Here is a 24,363-nt window from a genome sequence, read left to right as displayed (position 1 = left end):
TTCTATCAACACAAGCACTACCTCTATCATTACTTTTTCTTGTTTTATTGCAAGTTTCATTGAATTATTTTACAGTAACCAAACAAATACAATTTTGCCTAATAAACCAAGCATCACACCATACTGTTATATGATTAACTAACATTTTCCCAACAACACTGTTTACACTGCAGTTTCTTTTAGAAAAATTGGCAAATGTGTTGAAGATGGAATTATGTGAAAGGAGAAAGAGCTAAAATGAAGAGGGGCTCAAATCAGAAGTAGAAGGAATGACTGTAAACTGTGTCATACTGCAGCACAACTTGAGTAGTTTGGCATAATTAAATCGCATTGTCTCTCTTATGATTACTGTTCTGAAAAAATGTGTGAACATAAAGGCCCAAAGCTTGAATCCTGTCCGCTGTAATAAATCATCTGACTCAGATACTGTCTAATACATCCAATACTTCACATAGATCTTCAATGCCATTGTGAACATTTTCAATCTGGTAGAATAGGTTTTTTGTCAATCCCTGCATTGAGAAAGACATAAACTGTTACAGATGTAAGGACATAACTGGAGGGACAAAAGTTATTACAGGACAGCTAATTCAATAACACCGGACTGAGTGGTCAAATCTAGAGGCCGCTAGAGACAAATGATTTCCTGCTGACTCTGACACTTACGTCAGTTAAGTAGGCCCCAGAATCAAGAAAATCTAATTTGTACAGATTGAGTGAATTGATCAAAAGTACTGACATATGGCACTGGCTTTCCTAGACTTTTGGTGACAATTTCTTACAACAATTACTGCCCTCGTAGACACAAATGTTGCATGCAAAACATGTTCTTTTCACTGACAAAACAACAGTTTATATCAGCAAAAATTTACTCGAACAGAATAATAATGGCACTTACTTCAAACCAACACATTTTGGTCACATTATAGTATACTGCTACCTGCCCAAACATTTTGACAAACCCTAGCCCTAATCCCTACAACCATTCCAGATATCAGAAGACCCCAGCATATCAGCTAATCAAAATGACGAGCATAATATATCTTTACAGTCTATTAACAAGATGCTTGAGGCATGATAGTGCCATATGTCCCTTGGGTGAAATAGTCATTAAATCCAGTGGAATCAAATGATTAATGGGGAATCTGCCTTTAAATGACTTTCTTGTATCTCACAACGCTACTTATAGCAACTCCACTACAGTCAGCAGTATGACAGGAGCTGTTTTCTGGATTTGATTAGTATATCCCATTATTTAATATTCTTGGTAGGTAAAAACACCATACTTTAAAAATAAACATATATAATATACATTAACTAGAAAGAGAACCTTTAACAGGATGGGTAGATTCAAGACAAAATATGACATAATCCAAAGCGAAAAGAGCCATGGCAACAACACCCTTTCAAATTCCATAAGTATAGTACTATAACAGTATGCTGCTAAACTCTAAGGAAATCTATTTTGTGGGAAGACTCCTTCATTATGTCAGCTGAGATCTAAGCAAACATAAAGTTGTAATATTGAGTGTCATATTTTTAGGTCTTCTTCAAAATGAAAGAATCAGTCCAGAACACTGATTATTCCAGAAAGAATTAGATTGGGAATATGGAATTCCACTCTTCATGATAAACAAAAATCATGGTGAGGCACTATTAGGAACATTAGAAAGTTAAATGAGCTGAGCCAACTTTCTGAGAAATAAGGGGAACATTAAATGGCAATAATAGAGCCAATTATAAGGGAAATTAGCAGTTGCAGAGAACATCTAATTGTGGCATATTGTTAACTAAAGTCAGGAGTAAACTATGTGACAATTCTGTGGAAGGATTGTCACATTCTTTATCAGAACTGTGCTCAAGAACGGCCAGGCTATAATCAAGTCCATCTGAAACAAAGCTTATTTCACATGCAGTCAGTGCCACTTTGAACTTTGCATGACCAGAAAATACCCCATCCACATGCAGTCAGTCTTTGAAATGGTCAGTTCCCTGTAATTAATGACAGAGATGATATTTTGGGAGTCCTCTGATCATGCCCATTAGGTCAACTACACTTTGACAAATGCTGGTCCTACCGTGACATTCTCAACACTATCAGGTGACTGCTAACTGACTGATGTCAAAGTCTACTTCCAAGAGATGGTATGCTTTGTTGGGACAGAAGAACATGGAACATGAATTCTCTGAATTCTATCAATAAGAGCAATGTTTACTATGTTTCACTTTCTATGGCATCAAGAGCATTTACAAACAGGTTCTCACCTTCTAGAACAGCAACAGCATCTACAATTGGGCTCTTGATCCTTCTAGAGCAGCAAGGTCAACTTAAAATTGGGCTCTCAATCCTTCTAGAGCAGCAAGGTCAACTTAAAATTGGGTTCTGCCCTTCTAGATCAGCAAGGGCAACTTAAAATTGGGCTCTGACCTTCTACAGCAGCAAGGGCAAATAAAAATTGGGCTCTCCCTTTATAGGACAGCATTGGCAAGTACAGATGGATTCTCACCTTCAAAAACAGCAAAGGCAAGTAAATGGGTTCTATTATTTTGAATTACCAAGCAATTGCATTTCATTTCCCAGGTTGTTTACTATTATGCCTTACTGAACAATTCTGTAGCTTCATTTAAAGATGAATTACTTGTTGGATAATTAGCACTTTTATTTCCATTCACACCAAGATAGTAAAACTTGAAACAAGAACAGTACTAGAACTGTAGCAAACAAATGAATATTTAAACATGAACCTCTGATTTTAGCCAGATATGAACTCCAATGTCTGCAGCCATGACGCAACAGTCATGCCCTAATGTGTTGTTATCCAACAAAGTCTTTAAGTAAGCTTGTTTTTAAGAGATTGTTTACTAGTATTTTGGTACTGCCATTTTTTTCTGATAGTAACTACAAGCATGAAACAAATAATAAATTGTGATGTTTGTGAACAATTTATACACTGTAGAAAGATCTAAACTGTGTTCATAAATGCAACTGTTTCATGAAACTCCCTTTTATTTGCGATGTGGCCTTTCAAGTGATCATGCCACCAACAGACACCTACCTTTGTCTGCATCCTTGGGAATAGTAACACAATCTCCCCCTTGGCTTCCGAGGTTGCTATAATTTGTCTTTTCCTGGGAAATTGTGCTGTCGTGTTCATTACCTCAACTTTGTCTCTTGCATATGTAATCTATGTAATCTACGACCAAAACTTATCAGACATCATGTAATGGCAACTAACATGGGGAACATAAACACTTTGTAAAAAGTCTTTAAACATGGAATTAAAGTTCCTTTTCTGTCTTGAAGTTAGGTTATGTTACCTTTGAGTATAATAAAGCTATGAAATTCATTATGAACAGATGAAATTCAGTGCAATGGTTATCAAAGAAATTTGAAACATAACAAATTTTTACATGTTATGGAAATCATGTATGAACTATCCTTTGAGTGAGAGACATACACGTAGGAGTATTGGGGATGGTTTTCAACAAAATCTAAATGATTTCCTACTGGAAAAGAAGACAATGATTTATCAAAGTATAATGGGTCATATTCACAACAGCTGTCTATAGTTTATCATCTTAACGATTCGAATGTTTTTTTTAAGGATCATCTAGAAATAAAGAAAGTAGAAGATAAGTATTTGGAAGGTGAGTTCAAGCTTGTATTCTTTGATCTTCCACAAAGGCTCAATTTATAGTTGGTCCTCATGCTATCGTATGCATTTTATTTCTGTATAGAAATGAATTATTTAAGACAACCATCAGATTTTCTTACACAAACTTCTAATTTACACTGAAATGAGACAACAAACCTATCCTTTGGCTATAATTCTTAGAATGAATATGGAATAGCATAGCAATACATAAAACAGTCAATGCATGGTAATTGAAGATTATAGTACTTTCCCTGGCATCAGATAAGAACCCCATCATTGCTTATCAAGTGTTGTATAGGAGATGGTAATAATTAGAAGGAAAACAGGCAGTGAAGTCATGGTAATAATGATGATGACCAATTAATACAGGCAAGGTCTTTATGTTATCTAATTAATAACTGGTTCTTGAAATGTGCTCACAATTATTGCTCCCTGTGAGGTCATTTATCACATGACCATCATGGCTGCAAGTTATGTGGAGAGTTTTGCTGTGACAAGTATTTCCCTGTTGGAGAATTATCATTTGTATATCAATGACATACCAAATCTAGATTGAAAGGTTCTGCCACACAATACCGTACTATCATGGGGTTAGTGCATGAAGCTACCAAACAACATTAAAATGTAAAAGGCTTTGCCACCTTCTGGCGTTAAACCCATGATATGTTCTAATTAACTATAATAATACATACAACGCTCATGACACAGTGGAATCTGCCATTACTACAAACTTTGTTCATTCCAGTACCTTTTTGAATAATAATTATTTCAAATAGTTATGGGAGAAAAGTAGTTAAATTGCCACCAATTATGCAACCACAGACAAATCTCCGCCTTTCCTTTATGCATGGCTAACTGGACTTCTTGGAAATGGTTGTAGAATTAGTTTACGAGGTGTGGAACCATTTCTTCCTCCACTTTCCTATGGACAGACAAAAGAGCAGCAGTTTTACTGCAGGCTTCACATCCTAATGACAGGAGCACAGTCTCCGAAAATTCCCTTCTTTTGATTTTTGAGCAATAAAGTAGCAATTAGAACTCTTCAAAATGTGAAGAATGGTGGCATTTTAAACATCTTAGAACTGTTTCTCAAATCAACCATGAAATGCAGACATAAATACAGCAATATCATAGCCAACCTTTGCATCCAATTATGTAAAGGTATTTAGGATGTCTTAAACCAACACAAGTTAAGAGAAACCTTTGAAGGAATGTTCTTTAAAACTAAAATGAAATGGAAGCAAATGACCTGAAAAGCACTTTTAACAAATGGAATTTAGAGGCTTGATTGCAGGCCAACCTTTGGCAATGACCTTGCTTGGCCCAGGGCCTGGGGAATGGTTCTAATCCCTTAACTGTCCATGTCAATCAAGCAGGCCATTAATTGTGCATTCATAATTCAAAAGGTGGCTTATGTGATTTAGTCAAGCCCATTCTAGCAGCTCAGCTGTTAGCAGTCTTTGCCTTGATATAAATAAGTATTTATATTTCATTTATAGAGGCAAAAACAGTGCCTCTCTCTCTTTATTCTTTTTAAGAAACAGATGGTCTGAAGTATACACTCATACTGTATCAAGGCTAATCTTCCTCTTTTAATACTGTGCAGAAATTCACAGAAAATCTGAGAAAATGTGTAAACAGAGGAAATATTCATTCTAACCAATTATATCATTTTCAGAATTTAATAAGAACTTGTTTAAATAGATAAATTCAATTATAATTTTTCACAGAAAAAAGTTTTAAGACACTCAGAAATTTATGAGATGCAAAGAGAATTAATTTCTACTTGTTTAAGCAGTTTTTAACTATTAATCAAATCAAATTTTGCTCAAGTTTGAGCTTAATTCATTCTAACATCATTGAACACATCAATGATCATTCCGAAAAGCTCAGCAAGTGGGCTACTTGGCCTGCAATGTAACAGTTTTGAATCAATAGCGGATACATGCAGAATCAATCCAAAATTATGAGTAATTCAATGAGGAGTAGCCCACTAATTCTTCACAAGGTACAGCTCTTGTGAGGAGAGAAAGCAGGACAGATATTGTAAATTTGCACAGGTGAATAGTTGACATCAACAATAATGTGGGTAATTTCTGCTCTCTATATATTGACTGAATACAAAGAAACAGAACAATATCTTTGTTCATGTCTCCGCTTATGAAAGAGAAGGTAATCAGTAAATCGAGAAATTGATATGCCTTGTGTAACATAATGATTGCCACTGTTGGAAGAAAACATTCTTTTTAACAAAGAGATGATATAATAAATTCTACCTCCAAAAAAATCTTTATTGTCTAACTTTTCTATTTTTCAATACTTGTGTCCAAAATAACCGTAGTGTAATATTTTTAAAAATATCATAAACAGAAATCCGTAGCAGTTTGAAGTCAATCCAGTAGGAAATAACAATGCTAAAATTTTTCCTTAAAAACAGATAACTATACAGAATTATATGATTTGATGGAAACAGGCTCTTTATTCTACATAATATATATGGTTAGTATCAAAACACACGGCAGACCAGTGCAAGCCAAATCTGTTAATTGCTGGTTATGAGTAAGGGTTATGAGAGCAATATTCAGTCTATAATGATGTCCAGGCCTCTAGCCTTCATGGCTGATGGCATAATTAAATGAATGTTTTTGTATGGGAATATTGGCATGAAGATTTCTGTCAATTATGCGGAACATTATTATTCTGATGCCATTGGCTATAGTAATAAAATATACTCTGGAAATGATGTGTCCTTATGAAATCACTCATTTTAACAAGATCCTTACAAATTTATTGCTGTGTATATCTTGGTTATTTGTCAGTAATATTGAATGCTTTACATAAAAAGCTTCAGCAAGTTTGGAAAACATATTAATTTGTAAAGGACATGGACATCATTCAAACTGTAAGATAAAATTAAATATACTCCGATGTCGCTGAAAGACTAGCCACAACCATTATTAAAACCAGACCAAATCCAGAAAAACCAAGCATTTAATCCCTGTCTGCGGCCATGAGTACATGGGATTTGTGTGAAATACGCACCTAGTTCGCCAGTAACAACTTCAACAGAGGCACTTGCTGGACTGCGGCCTATTTTTGTAACAGCTATCACACGTAACTCATAATGCTGATACGCTTGCATCTTTTCTATTTTGTACTCAGTTTTGTTAATTCCCGTTATTTCTCTGAACTCCCCAGTGTCCTGCTTTGCCTTATACTGTATGATATAGGCAAGATCGTCGGGGTTTCCTGATTTCCAGGAGAGCTTCATTGAAGAGGGTGTGATTTCCGAGACCATGAGTTTGACGGGTGGGTTGGGCAGAGCTGCAGAGGTAAAGGACACTTCCGTAAATATAACGGCCAGTAGCCAGATTATACGGACACACGACCACCAACACATCGTGCTGGGTATTGTAACCTGTTTTGTATATCCACCACCTAATTGGGTTGTCATTTTTCACTCATAACAATTCCTTTTGTACCTAAAATATCACCTTCTACAAAAAAGAAATACCATATGATTCCAGCTTTGCGGTTCCCTCAATTCCTGCAATATGTACTGAAATCCTATCTCCACTTACTTATTAAAAATTCTAAGTTGTTCACATTTAATCACTGTTTTAAATCCAATATGTATGGCTTAGAGAAATTCTTCATGACAAGTAATACCCAATTCAGGTAAGCAAGTGCTTGGAAAAAAATCCTATAAAATTATCCAATTCAACGGTAGGAGGATAAAACACAAAGGAACTACAGCACCAGAGATTCTCGAGTTGTTAAATAATTCAGTAGATCAAATACATAAAACACAAATCTTTTTTTCACCAATTAAGCTATCCATTTGGAGCTTTCATCAAATACAAGCTGAAGAGCACCACAATTGAAGGTAACAATGATGACACAAGATATCAGAAAAATGAACGATGCTGACAATGACAACGCCTCACAAATAATGATGTCTGAGATTCCTAGAGCATTTCTGTAACACAAATATAATCCTCTCCATTCCAAATAGTTGAGCAAGTGTGAGCATCCAGTTGTGGATAAGCAGAGTGTCGGAACTTGTTGAGTCTCCAGCAGGATCTGGCCAGCTTGCTGATGCTTTATCAAGCTTCCAAGAGGTAATTACACATTCCCAGATAGCAGATACACCATGTCCACGCCAATCTGTTGTGCTTAGCACCAATATTATGAAATGTGTTTTCTCTCTGATAAATAACTTGCTACTTAAAGTCCTCTCTAACATGGGAGGATTAAGCTGGTATGCAGAATTTTCACTTCAGGCTACAGCATTCACCAATGCATGTTTAATTTTATTGTATATAAATTTTCTTCCTTGAAATCTGCCTTTGAGGAATGCCTCTGATGTGAAGTGTATTTTGCCAATGAAAAATTACCTTACTAAACAGCCTGTGGGTAGATGTAAGCTGCACACTGATTGGCTGATAAGCCACAGACACTCTCCACCTCAGGAGATTCTCTCAGGTTGCCATAGAAATGCATAATGGCCGAAACAACAACACATATTGAAAATAACCTTTAGCTATTAATGTCATTAGAAGTTCCAAAAGTGAAGTTTAACTATTATAACATAAAGAAGGTGACAATTAACAATAGAATTACAACACCAACACTACAGGAAAGGCAGCATAGCACATATGAACTCATTTCTCCATGCCATACATTACACTTTAAAAAAGAAAAACAAATGGCTGTTTGTAAAAATAAACAAATAAAATAAAATCAAATGTGGAATGATAGGGTTCAATAACAAGTGAAAAAAGAAAGGTTACAAAACAAATAACTATAAATAAATAAATACAGTTGCACCTCAAAACAGTAAATTATTTATGCTTCTTATGTCCTAACCATAGCTGCTAGCAGAAAAGAGATCTATGAATACTGATAGTAGACTTTAATGACCTTTTTTTCTACGCCCACACAAATCCAGATTTTATGATTGTATAGTTTTCAATTTTCAAGATGTAATGCAGTTTAATACCTATAGAAATCATGATGTATATAAATATGATACTTTTTCATTACGCCATCGTAAAGCTCATGATTAAATTGGCATTTAACTGAAAATGTCTTTCAAACCTTTGATACTGAAACTAATCACTGAAATGGGTCGCCATAGGAGACGGCTGAAACAAAAGGTTTGCCCACCAGTAATAAAGATCATAGCGATTTTCTACATTTAATAAGGTAATAGTTTTCTCATACATTAAACTAACTGAACCAATGCTATACAACAGCTTATATCGTTTTCACTGGTCATGATTTCAGATTGACTGTTATTCTATTACTTTGAAGAGAGACATTAAAATTAAATATAGCTTTATGACTTTGTTATCCATAAATAAAATTCTTTTGACTTACAAGAGGGCCACAGAGGAGACATCAACGCTTGTCTGTTGCTTTTCTTTCCCCCCAACAACAGGCATAACTCGACAATAAATAAAGCCAGAGTTATGTGCCTTGCTTAGCATGGGCACACTGTCTCTTGTAACAAATGTACCATTTTCAGGTGAACATCTTGAAGTATGAAAGGTTTTGCATGAAGACACCAGAGCTAAGACCCTGGACTTGTTCTCTTAACAAACCAAACAAGGTTATTATATTGAATTTTAAAGTGTTCAAAATGTACACCAAAGAAATTATTTTTTTATGGATTTCAAAGGCAAAATTTACTTGTATGTATGCCTAAACATGCTAAATGCTAAAATTCTATTTATTAAGTGTCACAAAATTAAGCATAAAATGCAGACAGTAAGCCAAATATTTAAAGCACAAAATGTAATAAGCTTTTGTTTCAAGAAAGCAACTTACAGGGGGGTAATGATTCTGGATGAAGAAAGTATTTTTGTTTTAAATTTAATTAATTCAGTCATAATTAGTCTAATCTAATTTTGCATAGTAGCCCCAATCATTATATTAGTACTCAGCTATCATTAAATATTCTTTAAAAAAAGGAAATTAAACTAGAAGGCTATTAAGTTGATGCCAACACTTATGTATATTTTAATTATTTACCAGGGGACATAACTGGGGATCTCTCTCAGTTACCAAAATACAAACTGGGTAATTTTTAGGTTCCAGAGGACATAACTGGGCATTTTTTTCACAATTTACTAGGAGCCATAACTGCATCTTTCTCAGTTACTAGAATGCACCACTTGGCAATTTCTCAGAATACCAGCGAACATGACTAGCATTTTTCTCAGTTTACCAGGGAACATGACTGGGCAATTTTCCCAGATTACAAGGGAACATAATTGGCATTTTTCTTAGTTTACAAGGGGACATAATCGGCATTTTTCTCAGTTTACAAAGGGACATAATTGGCATTTTTCTCAGTTTACCTGCAGAAATAACTGCGCATATATATAAATTTAGCAGGAGACATAACTTGAAAATGATTAAAACTAGAGTAATGGGCCTTGCTATGCATGTGGGTTTTATTATTGGCAACATGTATACACGGATTCATATGAATGTTTTTACCAATGTTTAAGTTATGGCAAAAGATTAAGTGTGATGCACACTACAGCAACACTGACAAAACCTCTAATTTCATTTAATTCTCCTTGTAATTTTATTAGACATTCACTCTTCAAACCTTACAGCCAGGATTTTATTGGTAGTGTATACATGTTCATTTTTTTAAATTTAATTTTGGATAAATTTAATTTGGTTAAGAGTTGAGTTAAGAACACTGCTAGCAAAGTTAATTCACAAGTTTACAAGTTTCTGTCAAAAGAAACTGATAATATTACATTTTTAAGCAAAAAGATTGATTTGCATTTCAAAATATAATTGCAGCTTCTAGCAGTAACTATTAAAACATAGCGCTAACCATACACGCTCTTACAGAATGATTTCAATGAACAAATTAAAATAAACAAGACAAATAGGTTTAAAACTATGATAAATTCATGCATCACTTCTAATATGCATTTAATGCAAAAATTGCTGATATTTCTGCAAAAAAAGGATAAATTCTACACAACAACAGACTTAATACAGCTTCACCCTCAGACAATACATGCATAACTTATACATTTCTATCATATTCACTTTTGTGGTATTCTTTCAGTATTAGTCTACTATATTTTAAGTTGATTGACCTTAATTCTTTTGTTTTGCAAGAAGTTGATAATGCGGATATTTGCTTGTAATCTTGCATATTTATATACAGAAAGCAAAATATGGTTTTGTTCAGCAGTAAAACCTTCAGAGATTGTTTATTAGGATATAGACAATTTTGGATGCAACAGTCAAGTCGGTTAAATCGCCATAATAAATCCAGCATCATCACAAACTCAAAACAGTTATATCACAATAATCTTTCAAACAGTGACACTTTGGGTGGATTCCAACAATATCAATCCCTGGGTGCAACAACCTACCTTTCACCTTGACGTGCACGTCCTTCTCAATATTGCCAAGTTCTGACTGTGCAACGCATGTGAAGTTAGTCGACTCTCGTATTCCACTGATATTTAGGGAATTTTTCCCATGCGGGGCTTCATCATCACGATTAAGTACGACGAAACCTTTGCGCCACCTGACCACAGGCATCGGCGATCCTACGGCCACACAGTCGATGGAGAAGGTGGCGTTGGGTTCCACCTCATACTCGTCCGGCGGCGCGACAGAGAAATGTGGTGGCACACGACGCACTGAAATAGTAAACAAGGTGTGGATTACCAGAATTGATTATGTAAAAAATTCATATTCATATTTAATATTATTAAAACTAAAACTCACTTTTAATGGTACAACAGTAAGTATAAAGTACGGTTAAAACCCTATTAAATTGCCAGTTTGTAGAGGCTTTATATTGCTTTCAATCAAAGGATTTTTGTTTCCAAATATATTTCTTAATAATTTATAGAGCAATGTAATACTGCTTAATCACATTCTTATCATATTCATAAAATTGGCCCGGAACATCAAGAATATCTTATGACGAAATCACAGAAGCTTTAAAAAAGATATTTTTCAAAATCCTTGGCAAGTTATTGCATTTGAACAAATTAACCGGGACTATTTTAAGCACCAAGATTCTTGAAGAATCAATTTGTAAATAAACAACCGTCATGACAACTTTGAACTATTATCAGCACAGTCTCCGGTGTAATGTAGCAAGTCATCTACCCTCTCACTGACAACAAACTACAACATTATCTCTACAACATCATCTCTATTTCTCATTTCTATTATTTTGTATTTCTTTTCAAATAAGAAAATGTGAATTTTTGGTTCTGCTGTTTCTTCAATGCAGGATTTCTGAACTTTCATTAATTAAATGAATTTTCAATCAAATCTAGCTTCTTAACTATATATATTTTCAATCAAATCTAGCTTCTTAACTATATATATTTTCATTTAAATCTAGCTTCGTAACTATATATAACTATAATAATTTTAAAATGTTTTGATCAGAAAGCAGAATTAAAAGAAATGCCTAACTATATCATTAACTTCGACATCATTGTTATCAATATTCTGTCCTTAGTGTTTACGCGCATACCTTCGCCCATGGGATCCCTTGATAGACTCTGATTTAATAATTTAGAAAGCTTTGAATGAAAACGACCTCCAAAGTTCCATTAAGCCATTAATTGGTTTTATAATGCGTGATGTATATACATATATATATAGTGTTTTATGCTGGCTAGTATAGAGACATTCCCACAAACACTAAGATTGCTTTTATTTATTTTTGCTTTACTATAAAATTCAACTGACAATAAAGTTGACGCCGGGCTGTGCCTAACAACTAAGTTGGTGCCGGGCTGAGCCTAACAACTAAGTTGCTGCCAGACTGTGCCAAATGATTAAGTTTGGGCCAGGCTGTGCCTGGTTAGTGCTAATGCAATGGATTAGAACAGCAACATTTTAAAGGGGCTGTACTCCGTATGATGAAATAGCAAAAATGTCGAAAACTGACATAAACATTAAACTTGGTATCGATGTGTACAATGCATTGAAACTTACTAACTGTAGTACCACATAGTTTACAATTAATTTATTTTTCGCAGTTTTTTCCCTTAAAAAAGATTACTAGGTATGTCTACCTAGTAGAAATCATTCCTTATGCGTGATTGGCTAGTCGATGTTATTAGGTGATATTACCAAGTTAGGTATATAGCTTAAATATTCCAACCAACAGTAAGCCTTCGTAGCACAGTGGATACAACACTGGACTGCAATTTTGGTGATACTGGTTTGGACCCGGCCTCCGACTCGATTTTTATTTTTTATTTTTGTATTATTTATTTTATACAATAATGACATAAAAGAGTAAAACATTTTATTAAATAATTGTTCTGAGATTTGTTACAGAAAAAAACTTTTTGGTGCCAATCTGGTGTACAGTCCCTTTAATAACTATTGCAGAGCAACACGGATGAAAGATAACACACATCAAAGCAGGCCAATGACAATTAAGGAATTTTTAAATTCTCTGTTCAATAATTTTGCATCGATCAATTCTGATGAATGCACTGACTAACACTAAATCAGTATGCCCACTTTTTTTTTCTGGAGATCGCCAAAATTGAATTCTAACATATACCTCTGGCCCCAATTTCTCGAAACTTCTTAAGCTTAACAGGCTTAAGTCGCTTATTTCAATTAGCCAAAATACATACTAAAAATCGATTTTGGTAAATGAAAAATAGTTAATTGTGATTATTATACAAATATTTACTTCATAACGTATAAAAACTCTCGCAGGAGTAAATGTTACGCATAATATAGAAAAACAAAAATAGTGAGATTTGCTTAATCCTGTTATAAGGGACTTAAGAAGTTTCGAGAAATTGGGGCCAGGCTTTTAGTTATTCATGCAGCCAACATCATAAACACTCATGATCTTCAATAAATAATCATGGCTGTTTCTTTGTCATCATTCAGTTTGAATATTTAGAATGTATTATGTTATGATAGAATATGAAATGGATTCATACAGCATATTCTATGAGTTTCCTACATTTAGTTGCGATTTCAGTGTATTTTTTATTTTAAAATATTTCAACAAACCTATTCAACCTTATTAAATATGTGTGTGGGTGTCACCATTATGGAAACATTATACATCAGTTCTTGCATAAACTCTGCCTACTTAGAAGCTTGTTGTATTTCAATTTCTGAGGTAAAAGAGCAGCAGTTACATCAATTTTTGTTGTTGTGATGAAGAAAATATTCACAATAACAAAATCAATTATAAGCCAATCACATGAATGATCAAGGTTTCCATGATTCTATGATTACTTTAAAACATGTCTTCACTCTGTCAAGAATGTCATAATGTGTTTTCCAAATCTTACTGGCAATAGGAACACATGTAAAACATGTGCTAGTTTAATGCGGAATTAATCACAGCAGAGATTATGTAAGATGGCTTTTTGATATAAAAATCTGATATGAGGGTGAACACCCTAATCCTTCAGCAAGCCTATACATATGAACAGAATGTGTGGGAACTTGTTTTTAAGTGTTTTAAATGGCTTGACAGAGTGTTTACTAAAACCTTCCATCAAGAAATGAAGATGAAGAAACCTAACAGATGATGAAAAGCAACAACAACACGAGACAGGAGGAATGATCCTACAATCTAATAATGGGCAACAACTCACTTTCTAAATCAATCAACAAACATTAAAGTGGAGATTTTAGATGACTAGGCCAGTGAGCTGAATGAGGCAATTGTTAAAATCTTCGATGAAGTAAACATCATTTAATAACTACATCATTGTGAGCTACTCAGTAAAGCACAGACTTGAACCCTGTGACCTGTGTTGAACATATGAGTATCTTTTAACTTTCAGCAGTTCTTGTCTTATTTAGATATTACATTCCCCCATCATAAACTATTTTATCTTTTTAGAAAAAAGCTTTGTAAATTAATTGACATTCAATATTACAATTGTTTTAATTCAGTCAATATTGTTTTGAATAAAAAAATCAGAATCACTCAAATTTTGCAGACATACTTTAACTATATAGAATACACTTGGTGTACATCTACTGAAGATTAGCTAATAGGCTTTAGGGTTGGTTACTTATAAGCCAAAAGCCGGCTGGGCTGGTGGGGAGTCAGGAAGATTGGCCAAGATAGTGCCAGAATATCTGATAGCAAGAGGAAATGGGGGCATTTTACTGATAACTTTGTCTATCTGTGCTAACAGAGGCATGTACTTGCCAAAAGATTTATCAAACTTTTTTTCAGCTAAATATATATCATAGGGAATCTATCACTTCTGTTGAACACATGAGTCTGGGAAATATTCAGATTCTCAAAAAATATGGTGGATTACATGACAAATTGCAAGCACATAACATCCTATAAACATTTCGTGTCTCTGCAGTCTTTCTTTTTTAGCAAGCATAAGATAAAATAATTATATGGATGGAAGAGCCTCTCAAAGCTCAGAGACCTAAAAGACTCGTATTATTGTTTACTACGTTCTACTTGAGCTTCAGATTATTTGTCATGTTTCAATTACTTCTAATGATGTTTATTTTGTAAACTGACTGCCAGCCGCCATAAGACAGCAGTTATGCTCTTTAATGAAGCATGTCAACAAAAAATGCACACTTATCTCCCTTATCTGTAGGTGGCCATATACATACATCAAAAAGTTTCTGACAGGGTATGGGAACCAACAGGTGCACAATGCCCCAATCAGGGAAATAAAACACCTGATTTGACTGATAATTACCCTATTATACCTCATATTTGTATTATGGCACCAACAGTGCTAGTTTTTTTTCTTGAATATATTCCACAAAATCTTTGGTGTGGAAATATAAACTTCAATATATTGAGATATGAAAAGAAACTGCTGAAAAATTCTGACATATGAAGAGAATGTATGCTTTTATGATCATGATTAATTCCAAGATATGTTCCTTAGTTCTCTCTTTATAACTGTATGTATCTTTTCCGATAGGCATCTTAGATTGGGAAATGTTATGAGCAATATACAGTTGTAGAGGGCTCTTAGGATTTCAATTAGCATTTCAAGCCAAATCACAGCTTGATTCTGATACTGTTAGTAAATTCTGAGTAATCATGATGGAAATCTCCAAGTTAAAGCTTTAAACTTGATCCAGAAGTATTTTACACTCAAACTTGTTTTTGTTCTTATGAAAGGACTCAGATTTAGTGTTAAATGTCTGACTTCTGATCATGTGATCCAACTTCTTCTCCGGTGGAGTAAGTAAGTCTTGTTGCTGCTGCTGATGCTTGATCAGATAATGCTTATTTTTTTGTAAATTATTGATTACTGTTGGGACAAGTGTGAGGTTATTTTCAACCTCTGAGCTCCTTTTTCAGGTACTATATATTAGGGCTGCCACGATACGCCAATACCGTATCGCGGTATATCGCGATACAAGAGCAGCGTATCGCGATATTTTTGTGTATTAATAATAATGTTTCGAATTGAAACACTTTTATTCAAAACAGCGAACTGCTTAAACAATTCATAGATATGATGATATCATATGTTGACTAGAACATATCTAACTAAAAACAAATGAATCAAACCCAACAATTAAACCATCATGGAGTTCAAAACTTCTATATCATTTCAGTCTTTAACTTTGGACTAGAAATATGTAAACAATTAACACTAAGACCACACATAGTAATTAGAGTGCCTCAAGCCTTCGTTACTTAGTCACAATTCTGACATTTTTTCTTACAAAAGAGTAACATGTCTACAAGATCTGAAGCTAGGCAAGATCTCTGGGTGGTAACTATATCTCCCGCTGTGCTGAACACGCGTCTGGATGGTACTGACGTCGCTGGGATGCAAAGCCGAGCTTTAACTAGATTGGCAAGTAAAGGAAAGTAGAAGCAATGCTCCTTCCACCAAACAAGAGAATCCATTTCAATTTTTATTGGTTGGACCATTTTGTACTTGGTAATCTCCTCATCCACCCTCTCATAACTATATTCGGCTTATTGTTTATCATTACGTAACTATAATGAAAAAAAAAAATTAACTGTTACGTTTAATAACAATACTATGAACTGTAAGAAAACACAAAATTGATCGGTAACAAATTGATCGGTACGGTGAACGGCGATCTGGAGACCCAGGTTTTAGGGATATTGCAAGGGCCTACATGACTGGACAGGAAGTAATCGATTATTGAATCTGCACACGTCAATTTTTTCATAATACAAAATATGAAAAGACCGATAAATTGAATTTAATGGAAAAAACCAGTACGCTAATGTTGTACCGCGGTACGATTTTTTTTTTGCTTCGTACCGCGATCTACCGGTATATAGTGGCAGCCCTACTATATATATAGTCCTATCATTTATTGATAAATCTATTTTGATTCGCATGTGGTCTGTTTGCAGGGTTTTTATGTTTGTGCCTCTTGTACAGTTTTGTTCTGGCCCTGATGTTTCAGATTGTTCATTGCTTGTCCACCATATTATACTGGACAATCTGTAGTCACATTTGGTTGCTTGCCCGCCATATACCAGACAATCTGGAATTTTCTTCATGTCCGGTTCCATGTTTGAGTGTTGCTGACATTAAATCTCAAAGGGTTGTTTTGACCGAATGTTGTATATCAATGTCAGGCTTATCATTGTAAGGAAGAGGTTTTACTAAGATTAGATATTACTCCCTAGTGTGCTAAAATCAAGGTAGGTGATCTGATAGTTCCATCCATTTATCTTTCCTCAACAAAGAATCTCCAAAGGCAGGTAATTTATTATTTTCATTCACACCCATATTTTAAATTAATTTTATTCAGTGAGAATTTATAAACATTCTGAAACTAAAACAGATTTTGAATGTAAATGAAAGCCAGAAGTTGCAAGTGTAAGGGGCTGATACCCATCTAACCACTTTGTTTTTGTGCCATCAAGTTTAATGACGGTTTATCTTTTCTGCAGAATCTAACATAGTCGAAAAACTTGTTGTTAAAAAGTAGCAGATGTTTTGTAAACAGGCTAGGTGTAGATTCATGCCAATCAGACAGGTGCTGGGCTGATTTATCTGCATCATTTACGTGAAATTCTGCAACCTGGATGTCATTTGTTCTGAAGTCTGTTTAAATTAAAGGTAAACATGAAATGCACAGGTGTAAAATGCTACAAGTTGCAGCCAGTATGTTGTACATAAAACAAGGGTTTTCAACAGTTTAACTTCATCTGCATTTCGTGCATTGATTTGTGAAGAAAATGTTTCATTTGTGGCTTTTAGGAATCAGCTCACATGAATGTAATTAGATTATTGCTGTTTAAATGGAGCTTTATAACCAGAAACAAGTGCAAATTCTCATTTTTTAAAGTGCAAAGAAATAAAATTTCTTCAGCACATTTGATGAAAGCCAGTTTAAGCCTAATAACAGCTCTGTTTTTAAAACAAATTTGATTTATTTTTATTCTTCAGTGTGACCTATGTGCAAGCCAATAATTCTTTATTTTAAAGTTGATTTTTTTCCATAAAAATGGCAAATGTTTATTTTGAAACAAACAGCTATTGTGGGGCATATATACATCTTTCTCCCATGTCAGATAAGTAGATCGTATGGGCAAAGATAAAACAAGTACCCGTATGGAACTCCTTTTTAAAGGTCTTCACATTGTAATTACCTCCCTTGTTGAAGACTGTAGCATCATAGAAACTTTGTCTTGTGGCAATATTTAGAATGCTTATTAATTATTTCTCGCTTCAAATGTCACCATAATTTTTTTTTCGCAAACCTTTCAAAAAATTTTCCTTCACTCTCCTCAGAACTATTTAAAGACTGATTTGACTATTAACATAATCTGAATCACTGCGGGCATATCCATGACCACCAGAGTTCCAGCAAAAAGTACATTTTTACTGAATTTTGTTTAACTGAGGAGGGAGAAAAAGCATCTACCATAACTGCTCGTGTAAGATAGGTTCTTCGCAACCCTCATGCAGGGTGTTTTTCCGAGGAAACTTGGTAAACCTCGTTTCCGCAAAACACCCTGCGCTCGGGTCGCGAAGAACCTATCTTACACTGTCGGCCATTTAAGATACTTATAATCTAGTAGCAGTAGCCAGTCAGTGGTATATCTAGGTTCTCCGCAATTTGACAGCTTCATAATATTAATTTAAACGTTTTATTTTCTCAAATCTATTCTTGTGTTGCAACCTTGTTAGTGATCGTATTTCAATAGTGGTACATAACCTATCTCTTACTCTATAAAAAAATATCTATGTATTTGTACATTGTTACAATTATTTTATAACATGGTATAAAAAGTGAATTAAAGTTGCTTATATTTACTGCTGTCAATTGTTAACTCATGTATTCTTTCCTACATTCTGTAGTTTGTATTACAGCCTTTTACGATTAAATACCTCGAACAAACCTTTGTCTTGTTCTGGTGTAATTCTTAATCCCAAGCTTACCTTTCACATAGACCATAGCTGGGGCGGAGTATGCAACCCCAACTTCATTCTCTGCCACACATTCGTACTTCCCCACGTCCACTTCCAGAGTGTTATCAATGGTCAGCGACCCATCTCCTAAATGAAGTCAATGAAAATCTTGTTTAAAATGTTTACTTTCATAACTAAGGTAAAATCTTTGTCTTAATTCATGACATAATCATATCATGCACAATGTAGTTTAAGAGCATAATATTGGTGGATGCATTATTTAATTTAAATTCTTTGTGATGTGTAACTCATTTGACTTGAACGATCAAAACACAGAAAAAGAATATATATACGATTTGTGCACAGGTATAATTGATCTGTACCTAAATTATATGCTTTTTTTTGTTTTGATCGTTAAAGTCAAATGAGTTATGGGCTGAAATAAAAATATACATATTTTGGCTTCAACCTATATTATGCCCCATGAAAAGTATAAATTTGCTGCAAGATAAGAGTGAAGGGAGAAAACTCCAATTCACTGTTAAATGCTTCTGAAGTAATTAACTCCCTTGTACAAGGTATTAAAGCTCAGAAATACTCGCAGCTCAAATTGCATGATGTAGGATGGATGTCTGGAAAGTTTTGAGACTGTGTCTATATACATACATGCCATATTTTCTGGAGACCATTCAGGGGGATTTGTTCAAAAGGCTGAAAATTCAGGGGGATTTTGGTTGTATTCAGGGGGATTTTTTTAGCAGGTCAAAGTTGGCGAAATTTTAAAGTATTTTTAGACGCAAGTATGAAAAAATGTATTCACATATAGTTTGCTTTGAAAACCTCTTAACTTTTTCATTATACAGAATTACTTTATGTCATGATTTATCATATTTTTATGATAAACTGTCATGTCATACTGTAATGCACTTGCAAAACAAAATATGTCATCGGAAAAATATGTTTTCGAGACAATTAAATTAAATTTACCTTCCTCCAAAGTCTTTTAAAAAATTGTGCGTAATTCTATCAGCTTTGATGACTTTCAGACAATAAGAGAATAGAATAAATATTATTAATTTCTTCCTTCCAAAAGAGTAATATTTCTTTGCATTTGATAATTACTACAAATTAATTGATCACTTGTTGTAAAAGTTTCCTTTTGGAGAGTTTCACTCACATACTGTGGATTGACTTTGTCATTATTGCCTGATGTAAAATTAAAAAAATTCCAGGGGATTTTTATCTCCCGCCGGGAGACCAGGGGATGGATCGAAATTCCGGGGGATTTTTCCCCCCGCTGGGAGATATGGCATGTATGCTATATATCAACTATATACCAAAAAAACATCCAAAGATTAAACATATTTAAGAATTATTTCCCCTTTCTGCTACCTTCAGAATTGATCCTGATCCTGGGGTCGGAGATGTCGACCGGCAAGTGGTCTTTAAGCCAGTAAGTGTTGGGTCGCTCCATACCCTCTGCGCTTGCACCACACAACAATGTGACCGGCTGGCCCTTCTCCACGTTCTTGAGCTGGGGGTTCGTGTCAATACGAGGGTACCCTTGGGGAATGCCTGAAATAATTAGAGCAGAGCATTTAAATATGGTAACTTAGGTAACATGCTAACATAAAGGTACAAGGTAAATTAAAAGGTTAATTGGTTATGAAAAAATAATGTTCATTTTGTTTTAAAATAAAACTGAAAGATAAGTTGTGCTTTTCTCATTAAGAGGTAAAACAGAGAAATCTTAAACTACTAAAGTAGTAAACTTAACATGCAGAACTTTCATGAATCAAACTAAAATTACTTCAAAATTCTACTACTAACTAAGTTAGCCCTACTGAAACATAAATGTCAACTTAACATGCTCTCATTGGTTTTAACAAACATTTAAGACAGACAGACAGACAGACAGACAAACACGCAGACAGACAGGCAAAAAGGGACATGTGAAAAAAGTGCTTTATTATTTTACTGGCTTTGATGATACACAAGAATTGCAATTTCTTTGCTGAGTTATAAACATGAAAAATAAAACAACAGATTCCGACTTGTACAATTATACAAGAAGAAAACAAAATTGGATATTCCAAACCTATCTGCTATTGAAAATAAATACCAGATGTATTCCAGTATAAAATTTGTAAAAAAAGCATGAAATTCACAGGCAGCCTTCAAGAAATCATTATTATTGTATAGCTTCAAATATATTATACCAATAACCTCATCTAGAATTTCACATCCGGCTCGCTGCATTAAACGCATTATAATATTCTGATTAATATTCCACTCAGAAATGCATATTCTGGAATATTAAGAAATATATCTATGATTTGCAAGAGCTTCCTAAGCAATAGCTGCATAAGATTCCTTAATTAAAGACAGTATTAGCCAAGAGCATGCCGCATGCCAAGTAGACATCACTAGCACCAGTGGATGCACTAGATCTGATGGATCAGCTGACAAGGGTCAAGGTCAAGGTCACAATGTCAAATGTGAAATATGACTTAACATAAAATAAAACATCTTAGAATTCATATGAAATCATCAGGTGATAAAATAATAAATGATCATGAACAGAAATGACAGGGTAATTCTTGAAAACATCTTAGAATTCGTATGAAATCATCAGGTGATAAAAAAATAAAATGATCATGAACAGAAATGACAGGGTAATTCTTGGGAGAAGGGTAAACAACTAGTGGATGGGGGAGGGAGGTAGGTTTCCATGGTTACCTTTGTACTCTACTTTCCATTCTGATGCCTCTGAAAATTGTCATGCAACGTGTAATAATCAGGCAAGTAGATTAAGAATGTTAGCAGATTAAAATTTCATGTGCTAAACATTGGAATTGAAAACTGTCAATGTAAAAAATAGAATAAATGCCCCTCTATCAAAAACACACAAAGAAGAGTTTAGGCGTATCAAAGGTAACACTCAATACACTGAATATAGAAGAAGAAGAAATGAGGCAAGCATATGTGCAAAATGAACAGGACCTCAACAAGAGTTCTTACCACAATAAAACACGGAAAATAAATGATAGTGATGTATGAACATGTAAGCATTGCAGCGCAGTAAGTATGCAAAAGGAGCGCAGCATAGCATTTGAGTCTAAGAGAAACAACTCTAGTTCTTATCTATATTGTACAGTTTGGGAGTTGCTCCCCTTAGATTACTTAATGGACTTGCCATTATGTTATAGCACATAACGTAACATTTGTTTTTCACAACAAAATTGAATATGTGTAGTCAAATAAAACAATAAAATAAATGGTGGAAACAAAAATAATCATTGAATCAGATTTTTTTCTATTTTTACTCCATAAAGATGAAGTAAACATCTGAGAGTAAAACCCTTACAACATACAAATAGCTCCTAGCTTTAAAAACAATTTACTGGTCACCATTTTTGTCTTCTTACTCAGGCAATGTGTCAGAAAGACATAACCATCAATACTTAATGGCAGATATTTGTTTTAATGCAATCAATAACAATTTCCCTGTTGAGAGGTTTATGTTTGAACTATTCTCCTTACAGACATCATTTGCCAAGAACTTTTGATCTCTGAGCCTGACTTTCCAACTTGTCCAGGGAAAACAATCCTTATCGGCATCCATAAAAACTATATTGCAGTAATACCATTTCAAGCTTTGTACATCAGTAGAATTGACAATGACCTCTAAGAGAATAAATGTTTAAACATCATACCAGAAACATAAAATATCCAGCCACTTTCAACCAGTTTTAATGGTCAATGTTATGACATGAAAGAAAGGTGTTTTGCATGAAAAGCTGAACTCTGCACCAAGCACCATATCTTACAACCAGTGTAAAATGTTAGTAAGAATTTATACTGAGGGACTTCTGCTACGTAATATACAGTTAAGGGCATGTCACACACTAAAGATGTGCCTCGCCAGGACTAAACCAGGGAGCACAAAATTAACAACGGCAAAAGGACTTGAAAATTCACAATTGGCCATAGCAATACCAAAGTATAATCGGCAAGCGGCAATATTCTTCTTTTCTGTCACAGAATTTAAACTGAGGCGCTCTGATTGTTCTACCGATGTGCCACTGCTGCCTTGAGCTATAAAGGAGTGATACCCTTGCACTGCTGTTGTACTACGAATGTACTGTATCAGGACAGTAGTAGTACGATATCACTAAGAACCATAGTACTTTGTAAGTACAACTGCAGGACTATGGTATCACATCTGTACAAGTACAGTACACAATAAGTCCATCGGAGCCGCTGATCCATTATGGGGCCGTACTGGTACTCTTCTGACATTTATAAAATCATACTGCTGTAATATTGCTGTTGTAATACTGTTGTTCGCTCCAGTAGTTCAATGGCAGCTCCTGCCTTAGATAAATTTGTTCGCCGATGTTCTGACAATGTCCTGTCGATTTACTACCGTTCTTATCGATGTTAAACCGTTGCACTGCTAGTACTGATCGCCTAAATTTGTGCTACGGTAAAGCTCTGGTGAGCCAAAAATCAACAAGGTGTGACAGGCCCTTAAGGTTAGCTTTGAACTTCTAATTGGGTTCAATTGTTAGTGGATATGTTTTAATATTGCATTCAAGCAGTAAGAAAATAGTTCTTCCGAAAATAGGCTGGGACCAACATTAAATTACTGCAGTCTCATGTAGAAAATGTTTGCATATCCATATTATAACAACGATAATGTGTTTAAACAGAAATTTAAACTCTCTTTATTTATAAACAAAATAAATTAAAAAATAAATGGAAGCCCCAGCCCAAAATTAAGTTGCACAAGCAAAGGGAGTTAACTCCTACATTTGTTACTTTGGGAGCCAACAGTTGTACCACTCTACCTTCATAAATTTCATCCACTTCTTTTGCGTCATCAAACAGTGAAAACGATTCTAAATTACCTTTAAATGAAAACACAAATTGAATGGCAGCTTGCTTTATGAAATATTAGTTAACATAATATGGTCATTGGAAAACTGGAATGATAAGCAGATTCTTGTCACAGTATGGCAGGCTGTCACACATAAATATAATAATAAACCATAAATATAATAAAGATCAGCTCTCATTCTAACTTAAAGATTTATTGTACAATCTTAGTGATGAAAGAAAATGAAATGATCTTATACAAGCAGACATGATAATATTTATGTTGTTTCCACATTGACAGTCGCTAAGATTCCCAGACAGATAATGACCAGTTTCTTGGTTATAAGTTTGGCTATTTCACCACTTAGCATGCACCCTAAGACAACCTACGGATGAATCAAGTAGAATCTTTAGATGAAAAG

General features: G+C 34.4%; 1 protein-coding gene across 8 annotated transcripts in view; it reads right to left on the bottom strand.

Moving 5' to 3' along the window:
* The window catches only part of LOC128214138 (receptor-type tyrosine-protein phosphatase delta-like), a 174,921-nt gene that overhangs the window by 40,791 nt on the left and 109,767 nt on the right, over window positions 1-24,363 (bottom strand). For 6 of the 8 annotated variants that reach the window (XM_052920421.1, XM_052920413.1, XM_052920416.1 and 3 more), the window contains 5 exons: window positions 23,914-23,973; window positions 20,453-20,635; window positions 19,091-19,207; window positions 11,069-11,341; window positions 6,699-6,980 (listed from right to left, as the gene is read on the bottom strand). In XM_052920421.1, the coding sequence (XP_052776381.1) occupies window positions 6,699-6,980; window positions 11,069-11,341; window positions 19,091-19,207; window positions 20,453-20,635; window positions 23,914-23,973 (915 nt within the window). The remainder of the gene's footprint in view (window positions 1-6,698; window positions 6,981-11,068; window positions 11,342-19,090; window positions 19,208-20,452; window positions 20,636-23,913; window positions 23,974-24,363) is intronic. The other 2 variants (XM_052920418.1, XM_052920415.1) reach the window with 2 other exon arrangements.

This window comes from Mya arenaria, chromosome 13 (genome assembly GCF_026914265.1).
Source record: "Mya arenaria isolate MELC-2E11 chromosome 13, ASM2691426v1".
In the NCBI taxonomy this organism is placed as follows: Eukaryota; Metazoa; Mollusca; class Bivalvia; order Myida; family Myidae; genus Mya; species Mya arenaria.
The sequence above is the reverse complement of the archived record's forward strand: the minus strand, read 5'-3'. Positions and strand labels throughout refer to the sequence as shown.